The 20,362-nt window shown below is 28.7% G+C and overlaps 1 protein-coding gene across 2 annotated transcripts in view; it reads right to left on the bottom strand.

The window, feature by feature from the left end:
- The window catches only part of LOC107445606 (serine/threonine-protein kinase LMTK1), a 36,128-nt gene extending 29,238 nt beyond the window's left edge, over positions 1–6,890 (bottom strand). The window contains exons 1-3 of one of the 2 annotated variants that reach the window (XM_043050199.2): positions 6,333–6,890; positions 5,349–5,455; positions 3,542–3,800 (exon numbers count right to left, since the gene is read on the bottom strand). In XM_043050199.2, coding sequence (XP_042906133.1) covers positions 3,542–3,800; positions 5,349–5,455; positions 6,333–6,348 — 382 coding nt within the window. In that variant the 5' untranslated portion in view covers positions 6,349–6,890. The remainder of the gene's footprint in view (positions 1–3,541; positions 3,801–5,348; positions 5,456–6,332) is intronic. The other variant, XM_071179145.1, reaches the window with a different exon arrangement.
- Between the last annotated feature and the right edge of the window lie 13,472 nt (positions 6,891–20,362).

Below are 20,362 nucleotides of genomic sequence, written 5' to 3'. Positions count from 1 at the left end.
ATCTTTCCTCATTTGAGAATTTACTTCCTCAGTACATGACATGCCTGATATTTAAATAGTTCTATTGGTTTTATATTCACGTAAATTTTAACTTTAATCTACAAAATGATTCTGGTAGACACTCGAAATTGAGGGTCAGGAATTTCATATTTCTGCGTCTCTTTTTCTAAAAGCGGGTCCTCTATTTAAGAAATAAATTTTCTGCTTCTTTAACCATCTATTAATATTCCCATTAATATTACTTTATCTATTGATAAACAAAACAAAGAATCAAAAAGAGTTGCATTTCAGCTATCAAGGCATTTTATTAGGACATCTGCATGAAGGAAAACACCAGCCTCAATGATGTCACTAGATCCTCATCTAATTTTCTCCTTCAGCTATTAATAACAAAGTAAAAGAAAAATCTTTTATATTCACTTGGAGTTTAGTTTAAATTTTTTCCATGTTGGAGGAACATAAATTCCAAGGGACATGCCATAAACTTATTTTTCCCATCCTTTCCACGATTTTTGGCATTCTTGAAGCACTTTAGCACCCAAGCCAAATCCCCGACAAAGAGCTTTGATAAAATTAGTCTGATAGAGAACTTCTACAAACCTCTTATTTAAGTTCATTAGAATGTTGGCAGAAAAATAATATGTTAAATATTAAAATATATTCCATAATGCATTTTAATATTTTCATTTAAATACACTTTTATTTTTTTATTTAAACAATACTTTATTTTTTTTATTAAAAACATTAAAGAACAATTCTTTCAAAACATTGCATCAAAGTCTGTTTCTCAAAATCTCATTTTAAAGCTTTTTAATAGATGAAAAAAACTTAAAACAATACCAACACTTTCAAGGTTAGTATAACATTGCGCTACACTTATCATGCAATTTAATATCCACACTAAATATTAAAATACATGAAAAAAAAGAGCTTTTTAAAAGTAATAAGAATAGATTAAATCATGTTTATTGTCTTATAATATTTACAGGGTAAAAACACTAAAATGTTCCTTTCTCAATAAAAGAATAATTTAAATTTTTTGTGTTAGCAAACTAAATTTTATTATTCAGATTTTAAAAAAAAGGGGCACTTTACTTGATATTTAAAAAAAAAAAAAAAAAAAAAACAATTTAAGTTATCTAAATCAAAACAGATTGTTTCAAGCATGGCCTCTTAAAAACTTACTACTACTTAGGTAGTAAATTTTTTAAAAATAATATGTATTGTAGCATTTAATATGAATAATATTCATATAAATTATTTTATATGAACAAAGAAATAAATATTTAAAAAAAAAACAAATTAGTACAAAACACAGAAATTTAGAAAAGAACAAAGAAAAAAGTAATTATTTCCAAATTCTTTTATTCAAACAAAGTATGTTTGAAAATTAAATACACATACCGGCTGAAATGAGATACAGTAGAGAACCAATTATCCGGGATGCTCAGGACAAACGCTATCCCGGATGTCTTAATTTTCCGGTTTTCTAGATTGCCCAAAAAGTAATGTTAATCAATGTTTTATCGAACCCAAATTACAATGAAAAAGAGTAACACAATTTAAAACAGAAGAGGAAATAGAAAAGCTCTCCTAAATTTAATAAGAAATGGTAGAAAAACAATATTTAAAAGAATAAAAAAATTTACAAGTTTAGACAAGACACAAATATTAAAACCCCGAGCAAGACAGGATATTATGAGATCAACTGGATTAAAAAAAGAAACTTTATCTTAAAATTTATGAATAAAAAGAACTAATTTATTGAGTACGAAATTTATAGTGAATGGTGGAAAAAAAATAAACTCAAAACGAAGTGGAATCAGAATTATAATAGATGTAATTCCACATCAAGAATCACACCGCACTTCTAAAGAATCAGAATTTATATTAAAAAATTATATCGTTAATTTATGGATAAACATAACAGTCAATTAAAAAACATTTTGTTTGTAATAAATCGTAATAATAATGTATTATACGAAATTTTCAATAATTTGTCATAATAAATCAAGGATAACAAAACTGAGTAACAAAAGTGGATTAAAAAAAATTCGAACGTACCAATACTCACTCGTGAGGCATAAGTTTTAAGTTTCTTACCTCGGAGATCCAATTGACGACACTCAGAAACGATTAAAATAATAAAAGAATCTTGGAGATGCACCTAATGACGACTGGTTTGGAAGGGGAAAAATCGGATTTCTTAAAATCCCCTATTGCTCAAATGACGATATTACAAAAAAAGGATGAGGGAAATCCAACAATTTGATCAAGTGTCAAATTCTCTGCCAATGATAATAATAATTTGGGGTAAAATTGTGTTTTCCCCTGACAATTCTCGGGAGTTCCAAATCCGTCATTTTACTTTTAGACGATATCGTTGTTCAATTTCTGAATCATTAAATTGTTTTCTTTTATTTCCAATGGCAGACATGAAAGACAAATTTGTAGCTGAAAACAATACAAAGAAAGAACAAAAAACGGAAACAAGAGATACAAAAAGAAAGAGTCTATAGGTCGTTAATAATGTATCTTGCCCGCCAATAACGTTCCCACAAGGGCCCAAGAGGAAGTGCAGGGCAACTCTCAGATGGTTAGTGTCCATTTCTTCTTGCAGGTTACATAATGGACAAAAGGGGAACGCACGGGCTTTATTCAAACGGATTATGAGTTTTAGTAGTTGTAGTCCAGACAAAGCTTGATGGTTTTTGTATCTCCCCCCCACACTAGCAAAGCAATTATGATTATAATTTAAAATTTTTTTAAATAATTAAATTCAGCTTAACTATATTCCTATTTTATAATTGAATAGAAAATAGACGTATTTTAATCCATGATGCATTTCCATTTTACTTTTTCTTAGTAAAGGAATATATATTTGTTTTTATTTCCCTTTCTTCTGTTCACTGATACGGACGTGCAATGCATTACCCCACATCTTCTCAAGTCAAAGAGAAAACGAAATCAGCGTGCCACTTCTTTATGTTTGGTTGAGGGCAGCTCATCAGAAAAACAACGATTCTTTTGACACACGGGAGAAAGCAAAACATTTGTCCCTTTCCTGTCACTTCTCGATCTAAAGATCTACTAGGTCACGGATGAAATATTGAAGTTTTCTCTCGACAAACGTGGAGAAAAATATCCCTCTCCGCATTCTCCTCTACTCGACTTCAAGGATGCGTCGAATTTCCGCTTTTTTCCTCAATCGTTATAGTTCAAAATGGCAAGAAAACAGAAAAAAGAAGTTTTTCTGGCTTTCTGGATACCGAATAAATGGTTCTGTACTGTACCATTAATTTTAAAAAGAAAAAAATTTGACCAAACATATATGTCAGTCAATCCATTGTATAGATTGTTCGACAGCAAGATCCATTGTATGGATTGGCAAGAAAACAAAAAAAAGAAGTTTTTCTGGCTTTCTGGATACCGAATAAATGGTTCTGTACTGTACCATTAATTTTAAAAAGAAAAAAAACTTGACCAAACATATATGTCAGTCGATCCATTGTATAGATTGTTCAACAGGAAAAGGTCTTACCAAACCAATCTTGCAGAGAAATCTTTCCACACGAGCCAGTAAATCGAGCAGGACGCAGGTGCTCTGACGTGTGAGGCAAGTTCCGACTCCTTATTTCTGGTAAAGGTTCAAAGATCACTTCATCAGGTGAGATGCCAGTGGGGAGGGAAAATTGGTTACTGGAAGGAGGGGGGAAAATTGTGAACTCTGTGAGGTTGGTAACAGGTGCAATGGAATGATCTCCTGGCAATCCAGACACATGATAATGATGTTGAGTAAGCTAAGAGGGAAAAAATGAGCATTTTCAGACAGAGTCTTTTTTAAGTTTGAAAAAGTGTACAGAAAGAGGGTCAAGTAGTATCCACAGACCGGAACCACTCATTCAGCACCATTTTCAAAGGTTTTACCTTTTCGCAAGCAGGGTAGGAATACCATGTAATTTCGACCTCGGTAAGGCGACACTTGAGTTGGTACCCCCCTTTCGAACACACCATAACCAATCAGAGGACTTTCAGCCCTAACAAATTTTTTGTTAATCTTGCTGTGCCGGTTGTTTTGTTGGCTAACAGGATCTCTAGATCCCCATACGCGGAATGAACAACGCCTTAAATGAGTGTACCACTGCTGGGCAATACTTACATCAACATCGAAATCTAATTTCTATTCCTTCTAAATCCTCTGTTTTTTTATGTTGTCTTTCAACGGAAACAGCAATTGATAAAAATTCTGGAGAGTCAGGCTCCACTAAAATTTGACTCGTACCTCAATCAAACAGTTATGGTTCGTCATCCGGATCAATCTAAAGGAATTGCATATTGTTCCAGTTTTTATAGTTTTGGTTCTGTGATTTGGTCAGTATTTTTGACACAAAATAGCATATTTTAACATAATTTAGAACATTATAACTCCCTATATTTTCAATTGATTTCACTTCTTAACTACTTTTTTTAAAATACAAAATTATATCTAATAGTAGAAACACATAAATGAAATATTGATTAAATTTTTACCTCTGCTTGGATTTTAGAGTTCTTATTTGGATAAAAGAAAACATTGATAAGTTTATAAAAGACAAAAAAAACGAACATTATATCTGAAAAGGCAACGATACTGTATGACAAAGAATCATTTAGCACAAACATAAATTTCATTAACTTCAAAACATTAAACTCTGAACATAGAGAAAAGGAGATATTGAATCTATTTTTCTTCATTAAATGCACTACAATCTATTACAAGCCTAGACTGTCTCAACAAGTTTCTCCCAAGGAATCTAACGATTGACGTTTCAATGTCTGCCTCTGCAGAATCTAACAGTCTTTTGAAGGTCTACCTCTTATCTTAGTAACCTATACACTTTCAAATATGACTTTTTTTTTCACAGGATTTGCATTGGCACATTTAAAAATATACAAGCCAACTAATATAATATTTTTAATTGGGTCAAATAGTTTTCAAAAACTTTTTCTTTATACTTATACTTTCTTTATACAAGTCTGCCTTCATCTGGTTTTCTTAATGGCCAGCATGCAATATGGAAGGTCTAATAAACTTTTTATTTTTGTCTTGAGATTTAGAAGTTTAGATTTCAATAAACTTTTTAAGCCATTGTAACATTTATTAGGCTTAAAAAATCTACTGTCAATTTTAAGTTTAATATCAATCAAAAGCTCAAACCATCACCCAGAAGTTAAAAAATTCAACTAATTGAAAAATACATACTTAATACTATCAAATCTTTTTTTAAAAAAAAAGCTAAATAGAATTCAATTAAATAAAGATGATAAAGAGATCTTATAATAAACAAATATTGGCTACATATACTTACCCTCTTCCATTTATTGCGACACCACATGCATCCTAAAAATACAACAATAATAATGGTCACTCCTACGGCACTAGCAGCAATGAGTATGATGGACGGATCTAAGGCACCTAAAGTAGAAAAGACATTTGCAATCTAATACCATTTAAAGTCTTGTTCAATTCTTGCATTAATGGAGTGTGGATTCATCTTCAGTATAATGATTGCAAGACAATAATGATACACGCTACACAATTACAATTCAGACCTCACAGCAGATGATCTGTGCCATCATAGTCACCTCTTCAGGCTATCAGACATATTCTGCACCTCTGATAGAAATCTATTGTGAGTGTGACCCTGAGTAGTACGAAATGCTTGCGAGGGCCAATTGTAACGATGGTGTGATTAGCAATGGCCCGTTTCTGCACTACACAACTCTTGGTTTTTAAAATCACAGAGGGTGTGCAATTCAGTCAAACACACAGCCTTTAACAAGAAGAATCAAACCCTATCTGAAGTAATATAAGATAATAAAAAAAACTTTACAAAATTGAAAAAAGGAGTTATCTTTCGTTTAATGGATAAATTCACTTCCAACTTCACTCCAGTATAAAAATTAATTTGGTATATTTTAATGCAAACATGATATATTCTTAAATATGAAAATAAAACTAATTCTGCTCTTATGCAAATGACAAACTGTGTTACAATATCTATAGAATGTGTTCAACTTAATTTAATTGCTTTTGATTCATTAATGAATATTTTCCTCAAAATGAAGCAAAAATTATTCAATATAATAACAAGAAACATTATCGTCTTATCCCTAATTTATACCGGACAAGGATAAAATTTAAGAAACAACAATTAAAATTTAGAGACAAGTTTAAGAAAGAAATAAGGTAAGCACAAAAGTATCAAATAAGTACATAAAGTAATGAAACATAAAAAATTAAGACATTTATTACAGCATAAATCATAAATAAAATTTAATAAGCGACTTACCTTTAAGAACAGTCATTTTAAAAATAATAAAATAAGTTAAAAATGAAAAGAGAAAACCGCAAAACGGTGTGATACTATTCTACTATACATAATTATATAAAAAAGAAAGAGCAAAAAGAAAAATATTTCAGCTCTTCAATTAGACGGAAAAAACATAATTCCTAATTTAATTAAAACTTAATATTCTTTAAATAACATTAATAAATAAATCCCAAACAAATGGGCGTATTGAAATGTGTCAAAACAAAACAAAAACAACGTAAAATTTCTAACGATTCACACAGCTTGTATTCAAAATGTAGGCTTTGTCCGAAAATATTCTGTACGAACAAATTTGGTGTAGAAATACACAATATTAAACTTAATAACTTTAACTTTTACTTAAAAAATTTAGTTGGAATCGGAATGCACAACGCACAACGTCAACGTTGTCAACGCACAAAATGCACAACGTCTGCAAATTGTGTTTACTCGTCCGTGAATTAAATTCCAAAACCAAAATATAAGTTATATAACTCTGTAAAATGCATTTTATAATGAGGGAGCATTTTATAGCTTTTCTCCTCACGAAAAAAAAATATATATATCTTTGATAAATTCGGCCATTTCAACTAAGATGACGCGTTACGTTGGAAAAAAAAACAATAGAGAAAAATAATTTAGATGGAAAGAGAGATAATGACTGCAATCACTCAGCCTCTGTAGCTAAGGTATAGAGTAAGTGCCTCGGCTCTGGGTGTCTTGGGGTATTAATCCACTTTTAGATGCACCCGGATTTCAGACCCCACTCCTCTAAGAAGCTGCAGCTATGATGGAGGAGATAATGAAGCCCTATTAACTATTTTTCATTATATTTTTAGTTAAGAGATATTTAAATTGATATATAAAAGTCTTAACAATAAAGATAAGGTATGATTGAGTGATATTTTTATCATATATAAACTTCAGAGCATGATGACCACATTTTATGTATTTATCTAAATTATTTAAAATCCTTCCTTATCCAAATGCTTTTTTTTTTATATAAATTCCAGAAAAGTATGTAATTAATTACCAATAATGTTTAATTTTTTCCCCCATTCAAATGGAGCTTTTACAGAATTTGTAGAGAAAATTTTTTGATTTCCACACCTGCGCCGTTTCTAACTACTTAAATACAAAAAAACTTTTTAAATTATTATTGGTTCTTTTGTTTATTTTCAAATTAAGGGGACACTTCACGATGAAAAACCCAAAAATCGACCAAATTATACTTTTTTCAATTTTTGTTTCAAAAAATAATAGTTATATCTAGCTACAATTTAAAAGAAAAATTTTTCAATTTCAGTCATTTTTTGCAAAGTTATAAGCATTTCAAGATTTGTAAACAAGGTTATGTAAACTGTCTGTTTTTATAGTTAAACTGTTTTTTCTCAATGTTGTTTTTTACGATAATATTCAAACTTCGANTTATAGACACAGCGGTCGCTGTATCTTATTAAAAATATAGCGATGGTACAGAATATTAACAAATCGAATAACCAAGTTGAAAATTGAATGGAATTCTTATTTTATTTACTTTTTATAATTAACAATAGATTAAATAATTCTTTTTATAACTTATCCACAATAGCCCCCTCACGTGCCTACTGTAGTGGTTAATTTTTTTTAAAGCAAAACGATTATTAAAAAAGTATACTTCCAAATTATTAACATCATAATGCTCGATTTTTTCATTCGAAATGAAGATAAATGTTCGAATTTTGATTAAAAGAATACTACAGGAGTTGCACATGCACAGAATAATCGAAAGACTTCGAAACTAACACATTTTTTGATATTTCTCACAAAATACCTAGAGAATCAAATAATAAATTTAGATCCTGCGATTTCTTATACATATCAATGAAATTTAAAGCTTTTTGAGGGTTGAGGCACCGAGAATGAATAACAAACAGAAAAAATGCTTTTGAACACGCTATGGCAAAAAAATGTAGTAATAAATTTGTAACTTATTATTTTGGTTCTTATATACAATAATTGAATCAAACTTCGTAAACGTAGCTTAAATATTTTTGAAAATATGAACATTTCTATTTAAAAAAAAAAAAACGAATTTTTTTGTCTTGCGTTTTTTTCAATAACTTTAAAAAAATTCAATAAAATAAAAAAAACGTTTGAATCAATTTTAAATTGATTAAAAAATTATTGACATAAAATTTTTAAAAAAATTGTTAAAAACTGCTCCAAATACGTGTAATTAACGTTTCTTTTTAAACTGCGCATATACGCAAAAAAATAACTAAATAAAATAAATAAATAATTTTAAAAATTTTCTTAATTTTGTAGTTAATCTTATTTGAAAACTAACTACTGAAGTCCAATTTGAATATCTTAAGCAATTTTCTAAGGAGTTCTTTTTTCTTTTTAAAAGAAACCTCAAAATAATAAAGGATTTTCCACAAATTTCATTTTGTACTATTAAACAAAATTTTTAAATGACACCGGTTGGAGATTATGCCGATTGAAGTATTTTTTCTGTCGCATGTTTTATTTCCTAATTCCATCACAATTTGTTGTCCAGCCCATCATTAGTAGAATATTATCACTTGTTAATAAATCTTGTTTAATAGTACAAAATGAAATTTGTGGAAAATCCCTCACAATTTTGAGCTTTCTTTTAAAAGACTAAACTACTTAGAAAATTGCTTGAAACTTTTTTCATTTTTAAGATATTCAAATCGGACTTAACTTATTAGTTCTCAAATACGATTCACTGTAAAATTAAGATAATTTGTTTAAAATTTTTTTTCCTCACATGCGCTGTATAAAGCAACTACTTCAGTTACTCTTATCTGGAGCAGTTTTTATTATTACTTTTTTAATTTTAAAGCAATAATTTCGTTATTAGTTTAAAATTGATTCAAACGCTTTGTTTAATTTTTTTTAAATATTTAAGCTATAGCAAAAAAAATAAAAAATTCCTTTTTTATAAAAATGTTCATACATCTCTATAAATATTTAACCAAGGTGTACGAAGTTTTGCCCAATATTACATATAATATCCAAAATAATAGCTATGAGTTACAAATTTATTGCCACATTTTTTGGCACAGTTTTCCGTTTGTAGTTCATTGTCGGTACCTCAAACTTCAAAAAGCGTTCAACGTCAGTGATGTGTAGGAGAAATCGTACCATCTAATAACTTTTAAATTTATGAACTGATTCTCTAAGTATTTATTTTTTAAATATTAAAAAATGTGTTAGTATCGAAGTGTCTCAATTATTTTGTTAAACTCCTGTATTTATGATTAGACACATACATATATATAAATTTAAAACAAAAATTTTTATTAATGCATGTTATTCCAAATTTTTTTTTCATTTTTATTTAATAAAATCTCCTCTCCTAGAGATTACATTATTACAGTATTCTTTTCATATCCTTCTTATCTAGGAGTTTGCTCCGGCAACACACCCCTGTACGTCATTACAAACAAACTACTCAATTAATTTGTTTAAACCTAAACGAATAATTTTTACATAATTCTAACGAAATTTTTTAATTGCCTTCTTGCGAAGTATATAGCTAGATTTGAGGAAATAAAATACGTGGGAAATATTTATAATTAAAATGACATAATCAGAAAGCTATAATGGGTAAATGTGATATATAATTTTTTCCTGTCTTAAAGCATTTTAACACATGTGGTGAATTTATTATGCTGAAAATTTCATAACACAAATTAAATCTAAGACACAAATCTATTTAATTTTAATTACATATAAGGCATTAATGAAAAACTAACTTTTTATTTTAGTGAATCCTTTTGTTTTAAAATATATCTGTGAGTAACAAAATAAAGCGATTAAAATTAAGGAAAAAGAAGAAAAAAAAAAGGGAAAAAAGAAAGAACGATAGAAATGAAGATTGGTACTCAGTCAGGTAAGCGAAGAATCACTATAACTAGTTTAAGTTTAATGATCCAACAGAAACAGAAACTAGCATCCACGCAGAAATCGGTACTCTTCTGCAACATTTTTCATTCCGGATTCAAAAAATAAAAATAATTGGTTTTGTTGGCGATGATCTCGTAAGATGATAACGAATCATTGATAGTACACACGCAGAATATTTTTAAATTTTGTTCTTTATTGTGCCAATTATTACAAGAAATGTCCACTTAAAAATTGAACAATTTTAATATTATAAGTGGAAAAAATTTTAAGTTTAAATTTCCACTCAGTTCAAATGTAAATATATAACTTAATAATTATATAGTGTGGTTTTTATTATATAATTTCAGAATATAAATAAGGAATGATAATTGTGAAATTACAAATGGCTTAAGTTACACATTTAAAAAATATATATATTGCAAACTAACAAATTATATTGAGATTTTGATAAAATAAGTCCAGTTTTTTTTAAAAAAATTAAGAGTACATTTTAAAATTAAAGACTTGAAAATTATTAATGATATAAAATTTGTCAGAAAACCCATTGCATGAATAAAAGAAAAAAATATCAATAAAAGTTGCAATAAAATATTATTTCCTAATGAAGTTTGAAATATTCAAAAAAATCAGCTGAACATACTTCGGAGTAAGGAGGAGAAAAATGGAAGGTAGCAGAATTCGCTAATATAATTTTATTTAGTATTTCTGTATTGCTAAGTAAATAATGCATGGAATGACATAAAACTATTTTTCTATGTTTTACTGCTTCACAACAATACAGAACATTAAGTAAAATTATATCACCGAATTATTCTACTACCATCCATATATTCCTCTTGCTTACACCAAAAAAATAAGAAGCAGTGCAAAATAATATCAGAAAATACAAAATCTAATATTATATAGCATCAAAACTAACGCAAAGTAATATTAAGGCGAACGCTAGATAATATTAGTTTGCATAGAATCTAATATTATATAATGCAGAGCATACAGCGACCTCTTGTATCTTTCTAATATTAGAAGTTGTGCAAGATAACGTTAGATTTCGCCGATTTTCTGATGTTATCTAATATTAGGTGCTACTTGGGGGTGGGGTGGATCCAGAAATTTTTCCTGGGGGGGGGTCATAGACTCAGATTCCCCCTCCCCACAATTAATTTTTTTATAAAATGTTTTTTTGTTGTTTTTTTTTGTTGAGGTTTTTAATGCTAGTCTTCTCATTTATTTTTTTCATAATGAACAATAGAACAATACATAAATAATTCAAATATTCAAAATCTTTAAATAATAAATGTAATGCGTTTTTAAGAAACTTTGGCAAATCTGTCAATGATTTTTTCAACATTCAAATCAATTTCCCGATGAATATTTAATAATGCGAGTCCATTTAATCGTTCTTGATTTTGAGTTGTTCTAAGCCAAGTTTTGAGACGTCGAAGAGTTGAAAAGGAACGTTCTGCTGTTGCTACACTAACTGGCAGAGTTATTAAAATTCTCAACGCCATATTGATTGATGGGTACAAATCGATGTCACAAGGCATTAATAACTAATAATCTTAGAAAGATCGTTGGGCACTACAAGTTCTGCTTCTGTTTCACGCTGCCAAAGACGAAATTCTGTTTCGAAAGCTTTCACGGAAGCATTTAAGAGATTTTTTTATAAAACTCGGCAGTTTCACGAACGATTATAAGATCTTCTGTATCAGTTTTGAAGAGGTAAAAAAACTCGTAGATTAAAAAATTTCATCACATCTGGGGAAAGTATGTCCTTTAAATCTATTAAAATATTATCTAATAAAGGAATATTAATAGCCTTCCGAAAATATTCTTCTGGGGTATGGTTTGGCTGATTATTATTTCTTCGTGTTTGTCGAGAAACTAAACATTTTGTTCGCAGCTCTACATTTAATTCTTCAGCAACATCTCGAACTTCAGAAAACAGTTGTTGAAAAACAGTATCGGCCCTTTTTTTTTATTCTCGAGAATAGTAATAGTATCACCTTTATACAATCTTTGGCTAAACCTGTTGAAACTCGCTTGGAGCGCTCGGCGAGCTTCAACATTATTAATGTTTACAATGAAACTATGACGAATTTCGCTTTAATCTTTTGGATTATGATCTTTGAAACAGTGAAGAACATAATTAGAAGGGAAAAAAATCGATTTTTCCGACCTACCTCGGTGTATTACCCCTTAAATAATTTTTAAAATATTTTATTTCTTTCGTAAACTATTAAAAAAATTATTATTATTTTTTTTTTCAATTTTATGAGAGGGTCATGACCCCTATGACCCCCCTCCCCCGCTGGTTGTATGTAGACTTCTTCCGTGCTGCAGTTGTAGAAGATATTACATAATTTTAATAAATTCTTAATCTTAAATATCCGATTTTCATTTTAAGCTTTTTTTTTGGAACAATATTCGATAAATAAACCAAAGTTTTTTTTTAAGTCTTTATGAGTTCTATGATGAAATCATCAAAAGTTTTTAAATTGAAAATTGCTCTTTCGTAATTGCAATAATGCATTAAAAATATTAGCGGTGGTATTAAGCTTGTAAACGATATCATCGCATGCATAAAAATTTAATAAAATTAGGAAAATTTGAAAGAATGAAGCGGATTTTTTAAAAGTCCTTTAAGGAGATGCAGCTGTTTTTATTCCTAAATTTCATTTTATTTTTCGACACCTTAACACGTCAAAAATCATTTCTTGTAAATGTTTTCAAAAATTCCAAATGCCTGAAAAGACATCCATGATCTTATAAGATTCAGTACTATTGTAAAATCCATGTTAAATTAAGATTTAAACGTGATTTTAAATAATTCAATTTCGATAAATAACTAAAAAATAATTAGACAGGGCTGTTACAAAATAAATTCAGTTGTTTATGAAAATTACTGAATGAAATTGTAACAAATTTCATTAAAAATATACATTTTTATCGCTTATCGCTGATCGAGATGCAAAACATCGCTTGCTCTTAAAAGTCTCATATAAGGAATTTAACCATAAAACTAAGACAAGTATGAATATTTATTTTCATGTTATTTTAACTTAGTCCAGAGTAACATTATTACTTTATAAGTTCTTATACTTAATTGTGGAAAAAAAAATGGTTTATAACAGTTTAGTTATTTAAGTTTATTTTAAAATTTTGTTCTAATGTCTATAAATCTCAATTTCTTATAGTTCTTGAAAGCAAACGATAATCTTATTGTAACTTCCTAAATACAATTTCAAATTAAATAATTGAAGCTTTTTTGTCATGTAAGTACTTCTCTGAACTATGCATTATGTTATATGAAAGTAAATTCCGTCAAACATTTTATAAAAATACTTGAAAAGGAATTTTCATTCAAATATTTTTAAAATGATATAGAACAATTAAAACTGACAATTGATTTTAAATATCGCTTGATTTAGTCATTTAAATTGCTTGAGTTGTTATAAATGGTCGTTATAATTAAGGTTTTGAAATTTAGATAACTTACATAAATTGTATACAGTGTATTGTAATTATATTTAGATGTATACATTGGCCCAATCTGTTTATTGTCAAGTAACAAAAAGTGATTACTTAGAAATCGTAGGAGTTGGTGAACGAAGTGAGCACGCGTTTTATTCACTGAATCGTCAAATGTGCGAAAAATTATGTTTTTACAAATCCATTCGTAGATTCATCCAACTGCACTCGGTTGTCTAGTTGTTATGGCAACCGATTGCGAGAACGATTTAAATTTGGTGGAGAAGTGACATTCGATTTGACATTCTTAGAAAATCAAACACATTCTTCCGCGTCTTGATAGTGCTATTTTTTTCTTCACGGCATTCGATGGATGGTCTTCAAGTTCGAGCAAAATAAAATGGATTTTATTTTGGAATTATTTTCAGTTTTCATTATCAAAACGAATTTTTTAAGGCCTCTTTCCGCGAAAACCATTAAGAGAATGAATAAAAAAAGAAATAATATTCACACGAATGCTACTTTATTTTATTTGTTTGTTGAGATTTTTAAAGAATCGATCGTCACATTGAGTGTAAGGCTTATAGATTTTTACGTTATACAAACAAATCTGTAATGAAAAGATAAAATGATAGTCCTTGCTATGAAATAAAGTTAATTCGTATATATTGTCAGGAATAAAATATTTTTTTATTTAGTCTTTCAATTAATTTTATTAGATTAGTTTCTCAATTAATTAAATATTCCAATTCAGCTTTTTATTAATTGAATTGAATCCAGCTTTTTATCATAGAAAACCTTAATGTCACATAATAGATTATTTGGGTGTCTTTGTAAATAGAATAGACGTCTCAAGCTCTCCGTATTTCCCCTTCTCAATTACAATGGTATCCGCAAATCTTGCTTTTGCTCCCACGTCAGGGAGAAAAAGTCATTCTCACTTCTTACTGAAAAATACTGCTTGGGGAAAAAGTAATGTTTTCATAACCATAGTAACGGATTATGTAAAAGTGTGAAGAGTGGTAAAATCACGTAACCGTGAGACGTCTATTCTATTCTATTCTATTCTATTCTATTCTATTCTATTCTATTCTATTCTATTCCACTCCATTTACAAGGAATACAACAAAGGCAAATTTTTTTAGTCAGTAATTATTTTAGTAAAAATCATAATAATAATTACATTGCATAGAAATTTCTCCCTCATTGTTCTCCTTGAAAGTTATTAGATATTTCGTCTTAAATTTTTGCTTAACTTTTGCGAAAGTAAATTTATTTTTAAAAGCTAAGTTAATATTCATTTTATTAAAAAGAGCGTTAAATTATTGAAAAATTTATCGAAAATCTATTATTTAAAATGTCATTCATATGTAATATTTTTTAACGCTTTAATTTTAAAAGGAAAAAAATAATAATTTACTGATAAAAATAGTTTTACTAAATGCAACCGTAGCTATACGGCTTTAAGACCATTTTTTGAAACATATTCTCCTCATATTTTTAAAATCTCCCTAAATGGGTAAAAAATATTCATAATGTTCTGTTTAGAATATATTCAAAACGTTAAATGGGATTCTTTCTATTATCTGTCTAAATAATAGAATATCTACTATTTCTTTCATTTTTTTTTTTGTGTGACTACTTAAACACAATTTTAAATTACATTTTCAGTGTAATACTTTTTTGATGTAAATAAAACCACTCTTGTATTATTTTGTTAACAGCAAAATACATGTTTACAATAAAATACAATTTTTGTTTTCTTTTGTTAAATATTATTTAGTTTATTTTGAGCACAACCTAGTCCTTAAGTATTAGAAGCTAAAATAAATATAAAATTGATTCCAATAATAACAATTCAAGCACTAAAAGAGTTGACACTTTTGTACCGAAGTAAGGCTTTAAGAAAGTTGAAGGAGAAAAATAGTGAATATCTTATTTTCAAAATAAAATCAGGCAAATACTCTGTATTTATAACCGAATAAGAAATATTATGGACTTTAAGCTTCTTCCAACTAAAATGTATAATTAAAATAAGTATAATTTATAATTTCAAACTAACAAAAATATACCTAGTTTCTTATGGACCTAGGGCTTTTGGACAATTATAACGTTAAATAAACATCAAAAAATTATTTTTATTTTTGTTAAATCAATCAATTTTTCTAATATCACACGATTCATGTTTAAATTTCAATAATTTCATCAATGTTATGTTTCGTCAAATTCGCATTCCATGTCCATTTTTTAATTCGGATGTAAGTTTAAGCAGATATGAACAGCGAGTATGTAAGCTTTGTCTTTATAAAGTTAACCCCACGCCGACATACGCTTCTATAATAAACTCGAGCGCGTTTCAAATCTTACGTACGGGAGCGTGCGTCAAAAAACGAACTCTTCTTTGAAAATTATTCTGACAGGAATAAAATGAAGTTGTAGAAAACGTATTAATTACCGACTTTTATTATCTCTTTCTCATGTGTGGAACCACATTTTGAAATCGCAAGAACTGGTTCCCAATTTTTTTTCTTTCGGGTATGGAACCTTAAATAATCGACTCCCTTTTGCTCGTCTTCATAAATAAAGTTCAATCAGCAACTGCGAAGATATTTACTAATAACACAAGTCTAAAATATTTTATCTGAAATTAAATAAATAATATGTTGAAAGAATTTTAAAATAGGCTGATTTATATTGGAATTGATTTGAAAACGAAAAGGAAATGCTATAAAGTTTGAGAATGAATATCAGTGAAACATTTTTATTTGTGGTTGAATTTATTTATTTTATTTTGAATTGAAAAATAAATATGAATAGATCTATTTAGAAATGCATATCTTTCTTGCAATTTTTGCAACACATATTTATAAGGAAAGAATGTGTATTAAATAATGATATTTATCTTTTTCACTGGCATCTTACTTTATTTAATAAAAAGTAACAACAACATAAATAAATATAATTACAGGTTTCAAAAATCATTCACTCTCGAACCCTCAGAATCCACGGAACTGCTGATGTCGTTTATTGACACAATTATATCACTCAATGAAATGTTTTCCATACAATTTGATCGATTTTCGTCTAGATAGAGCGCTCACATCACAACTGGGATTTGAATCGTTTCCTGAACAAAACAAGCCTTATTGCTGTTACAATATATAATAGAATTTGTTGCAGGCAGCTTTGTTTGCGAAACTATTACCCAAGTTTAATTCGGAGGGTAACGAGGGGTAGAGACACATTCTACATTCTTTGGTAGTGAGGCGGAATGAAGTTTTTTTCTGTCGCAAAATTAATAATTATACATTTTGTAAGCAACATGATATCTTCTTTTTGTGAAAAATATTAACTTTTAAGGGAAAATAAACAATGAATGAGGAGTGGTTGGCGAGTCCCTGTTCTACAGTATGGGGGGGGGCTTTAATGAGTCATGTGTTCATTAAAACGCTTGCAGCTCTTTTAATTGACTATATTTAAAACAACATTTCCCTATAAAAAGAAATCCTTATGCACCGAGGAAGAAACAACCCTGCTCATTTGCTTCTTTGCAATAAGAGAAGTAAAGCCATGAAGCTACCATAACTTTTTTTCTTCCCCTTTCAACTACTCGGAGAGAGTTTGGATGACTTTAAAANCTTAAAAAATAAAAAAAAAAAAAAAAAAAAGAAAATACATTCAGTTAATAAAATTCACTTTTCGTTTCCTGCCTTCTTTTAACGAAACTTTTTCGATTATTACAGTGGTAAAGTTTTAACCGATTATTACAGTGGTAAAGTTTTAACGAAGTTATCTTACATCCATATTCAACATTACAGTAAACTATCCTTAAATTTTAAAAAAAACTCTAATTAAGTCCAGAAGCGGAATATTAATCCAAATTTCGACTTTCTTTCGCCAGAACTTGACCGTAACAGAATACAGCTCTTTCACAGTCAAGGGCATGTCTCTTACTTTGTCTAGAGATCTCTCTAACATTCATACTGAATTCCAGAATTTGAGTTTTATGAATAGATCACTCATTTCTGAAATATTTTTGAATACACAATAGTCATTACTATTTAAGTTGACCATTTACTTTAAAAAAGAAAAATTCTCTTTCACCAATTATTGTCCTTCGGTAAAAATTCAATTTATATCTAAATAGTCTCATCTGATACATTAAGAAAGAGATGATTGATAGCAGATGGCATATTAACGTGATTGTCGATGGAACTAAGGACAGATGAAAAATATTAAGGTTTACATTTGGTGGCTGTAGCGATTAGTTTTTGCTGAGATAGGGTGTTTAAGTGTTGCAAAATGCTGCTTTTAATTGTTTGTCTAGTTTAATGTCTTGATGTATATTTTCGTTAGTCATGCATCTCGGTGAGTGTAGCATAGATCATAATAATTTGCTCTTAAAAGATATTGGTTTTGTGTTTTTGAGATCGCTCATGCGAGTGAGGTAATGATTGGGTGTATTCACATCCTTTCTTTTAAACCTATTAAAAAAAGGAGGAAAGAGACTGTTCGAACAACTCTACTTTTCATGTTACTAACTTTACCCCGAAAAGGTAACACTGGATAAGTTTAAAAGAATTATTTTATGACTAAACTATAATTAACTATCACGGCTTTAAGATACAAAACTTTCAGGTAAAAACGGCTCGGACGAAATGTGAGCGTATTTGAAAGAAATAAAATAATGGAATAACGTTCAGTAAAATTTGACGAAAAGTTTTTAGGTAGTATTCATTTCTTCAGTAAGGATAAACCAAAAAATAACATCACTAAATTTTTTGATATTCAAACTAGCATTGAAGACACAACTTTCCCTTTGAGTAAATAACACCCAAGATTTAAATCAAACTCATGGTTGTCCTATTGGTTTAAACTAATGAAAAATTTAAGGAATTAAATGAACAACAAATAATTAAAGATCGTCGATCAGATAGAATAAAAGAGAAAGCAAGTTCAAACTTAGCATTATAATTATGGCGAGACGAAGTTTTGGAAAATAAAGTATGCAAAGCATTAAAATGTAGTTAGGCCCTAATTGGGTCGAAATGAGCACTTACATATTAAATAAAATTAGAAAAATTTGGTTCAAAACTACTAGTTTCAGAGAATTGTTTAAATAGAAAATTCTAAGTATATTTGCATTGGGATACATATGGATGGCGTAACAGTTACATATTCTGATTTAATGTATAATAAGTATAGTAAGGAAGCTGTATGAAACATTTGAAATGAAAAAAAAATTCAAGTAATAAATTTCTTTTGTATTTATCAACTCTAACTCGCTCGTACTTCAGTTTTTTTTTAAAGTTTTTTTAATGGATAACTCATTGTACTTGAGTCTCAAACCTGAGCACTGCAATTTACCTAAAAGAGTGTCTAGGTACCTCAATGGTAATAAAGATAGAAAAAAATATTTTATAGCAGCAAATTAAGACTTTTAAAGGATTGAGAAGATGCAAGTTGAGTAGGGTCTGAACTGCAAAATTATTTTTAAGAGAAAACTATAATACTAGGAGCGAGATTATTTATTTTATGGAAGAACAATAAACAAAATACAGTGGCTTTATCCACTAGTGGACTTGTTTCTCTGGCTGGTGTTTCAAAAAAATGAATAGGGTTGTTAAATTTAATGTAAGGTACAAGAGTATTAAGGTATTTGAATTGTACAAAATATAAAAAGTTATTTTAAAGCAAACAAATCAGGACTTTTAAAGGCTTGTGTAGACTGGATAATGGTCAAAAATGCAAAATCAATTTCAAGTGACATTTTAATGCTAGTGGATTCTTTAATTTTAAGGTAAAGCATTAAGCAAAATACGGTGACTATGTCCACGTGGCGAAACTGAACTTATTTCTTTTAGCAGGGGCTATATTAATTTATATATAATAATTAAATATGTATGTTTACAAAATTAATAGGATTGTTAAATTTAAAATAAGCTGAAAAAAGTGTTAAGGTATTTCAGTGGTAGTAAAGATAAAAAATTATTTTTGAGCTTAAAGACTTGTGCATAGGGAAGCTGGGCAGAACTTGTGAAACTGAACTTGTTTTGAATAAGTAATGTGGTTGTTAAATTTTTCAGAGGAATTAAATTGTTCTATATTTGTAGAGAGACCTGTCATCATTCATTAAATTTTTAATAATGCAAAATCATTTTCTCTTTCAAAACACATAAGTTTGAAACTTTATTTTATTGAGGATATAATTGGTAAAATTATAAAAATTAAATATGTTCAAACGAATGAAATGTATGCAGCTTTCTCAACTAAATTTGTGATTTTTGACAAACTCAAATGGACTCAGTAAAAAATTAATTAAGTTGACTAACTTATAGTTCACAAGAAATTAGTTTATAAAAGCTATACTTCGTGTTTTTTGAAAAATGTGTTTTTTTTCGCAAGGGAAGTGCTGTCGATGTGCGAACTACTTCTTTTTTCTCGGTAAGTAGCGCGTGTTACAGGCTATGATTTCCGAATGAATTATATAACAACTGTGACTGCGATATTGATAGTTTCTTTTCTTGAGTTTACTGTGTGTGAGTTATGCTCTTCAAATTGCGTGCATGATGTTTTCTTTGCTATTTGCGTTTTAATAAATATGTTTTCAATTGCTTCCTCAA

The sequence above is a fragment of the Parasteatoda tepidariorum genome, chromosome 3 (genome assembly GCF_043381705.1).
Source record: "Parasteatoda tepidariorum isolate YZ-2023 chromosome 3, CAS_Ptep_4.0, whole genome shotgun sequence".
Classification (NCBI taxonomy): domain Eukaryota; kingdom Metazoa; phylum Arthropoda; class Arachnida; order Araneae; family Theridiidae; genus Parasteatoda; species Parasteatoda tepidariorum.
Note: the sequence above shows the minus strand (reverse complement) of the source record. Positions and strands in the feature narration are given on the sequence as shown.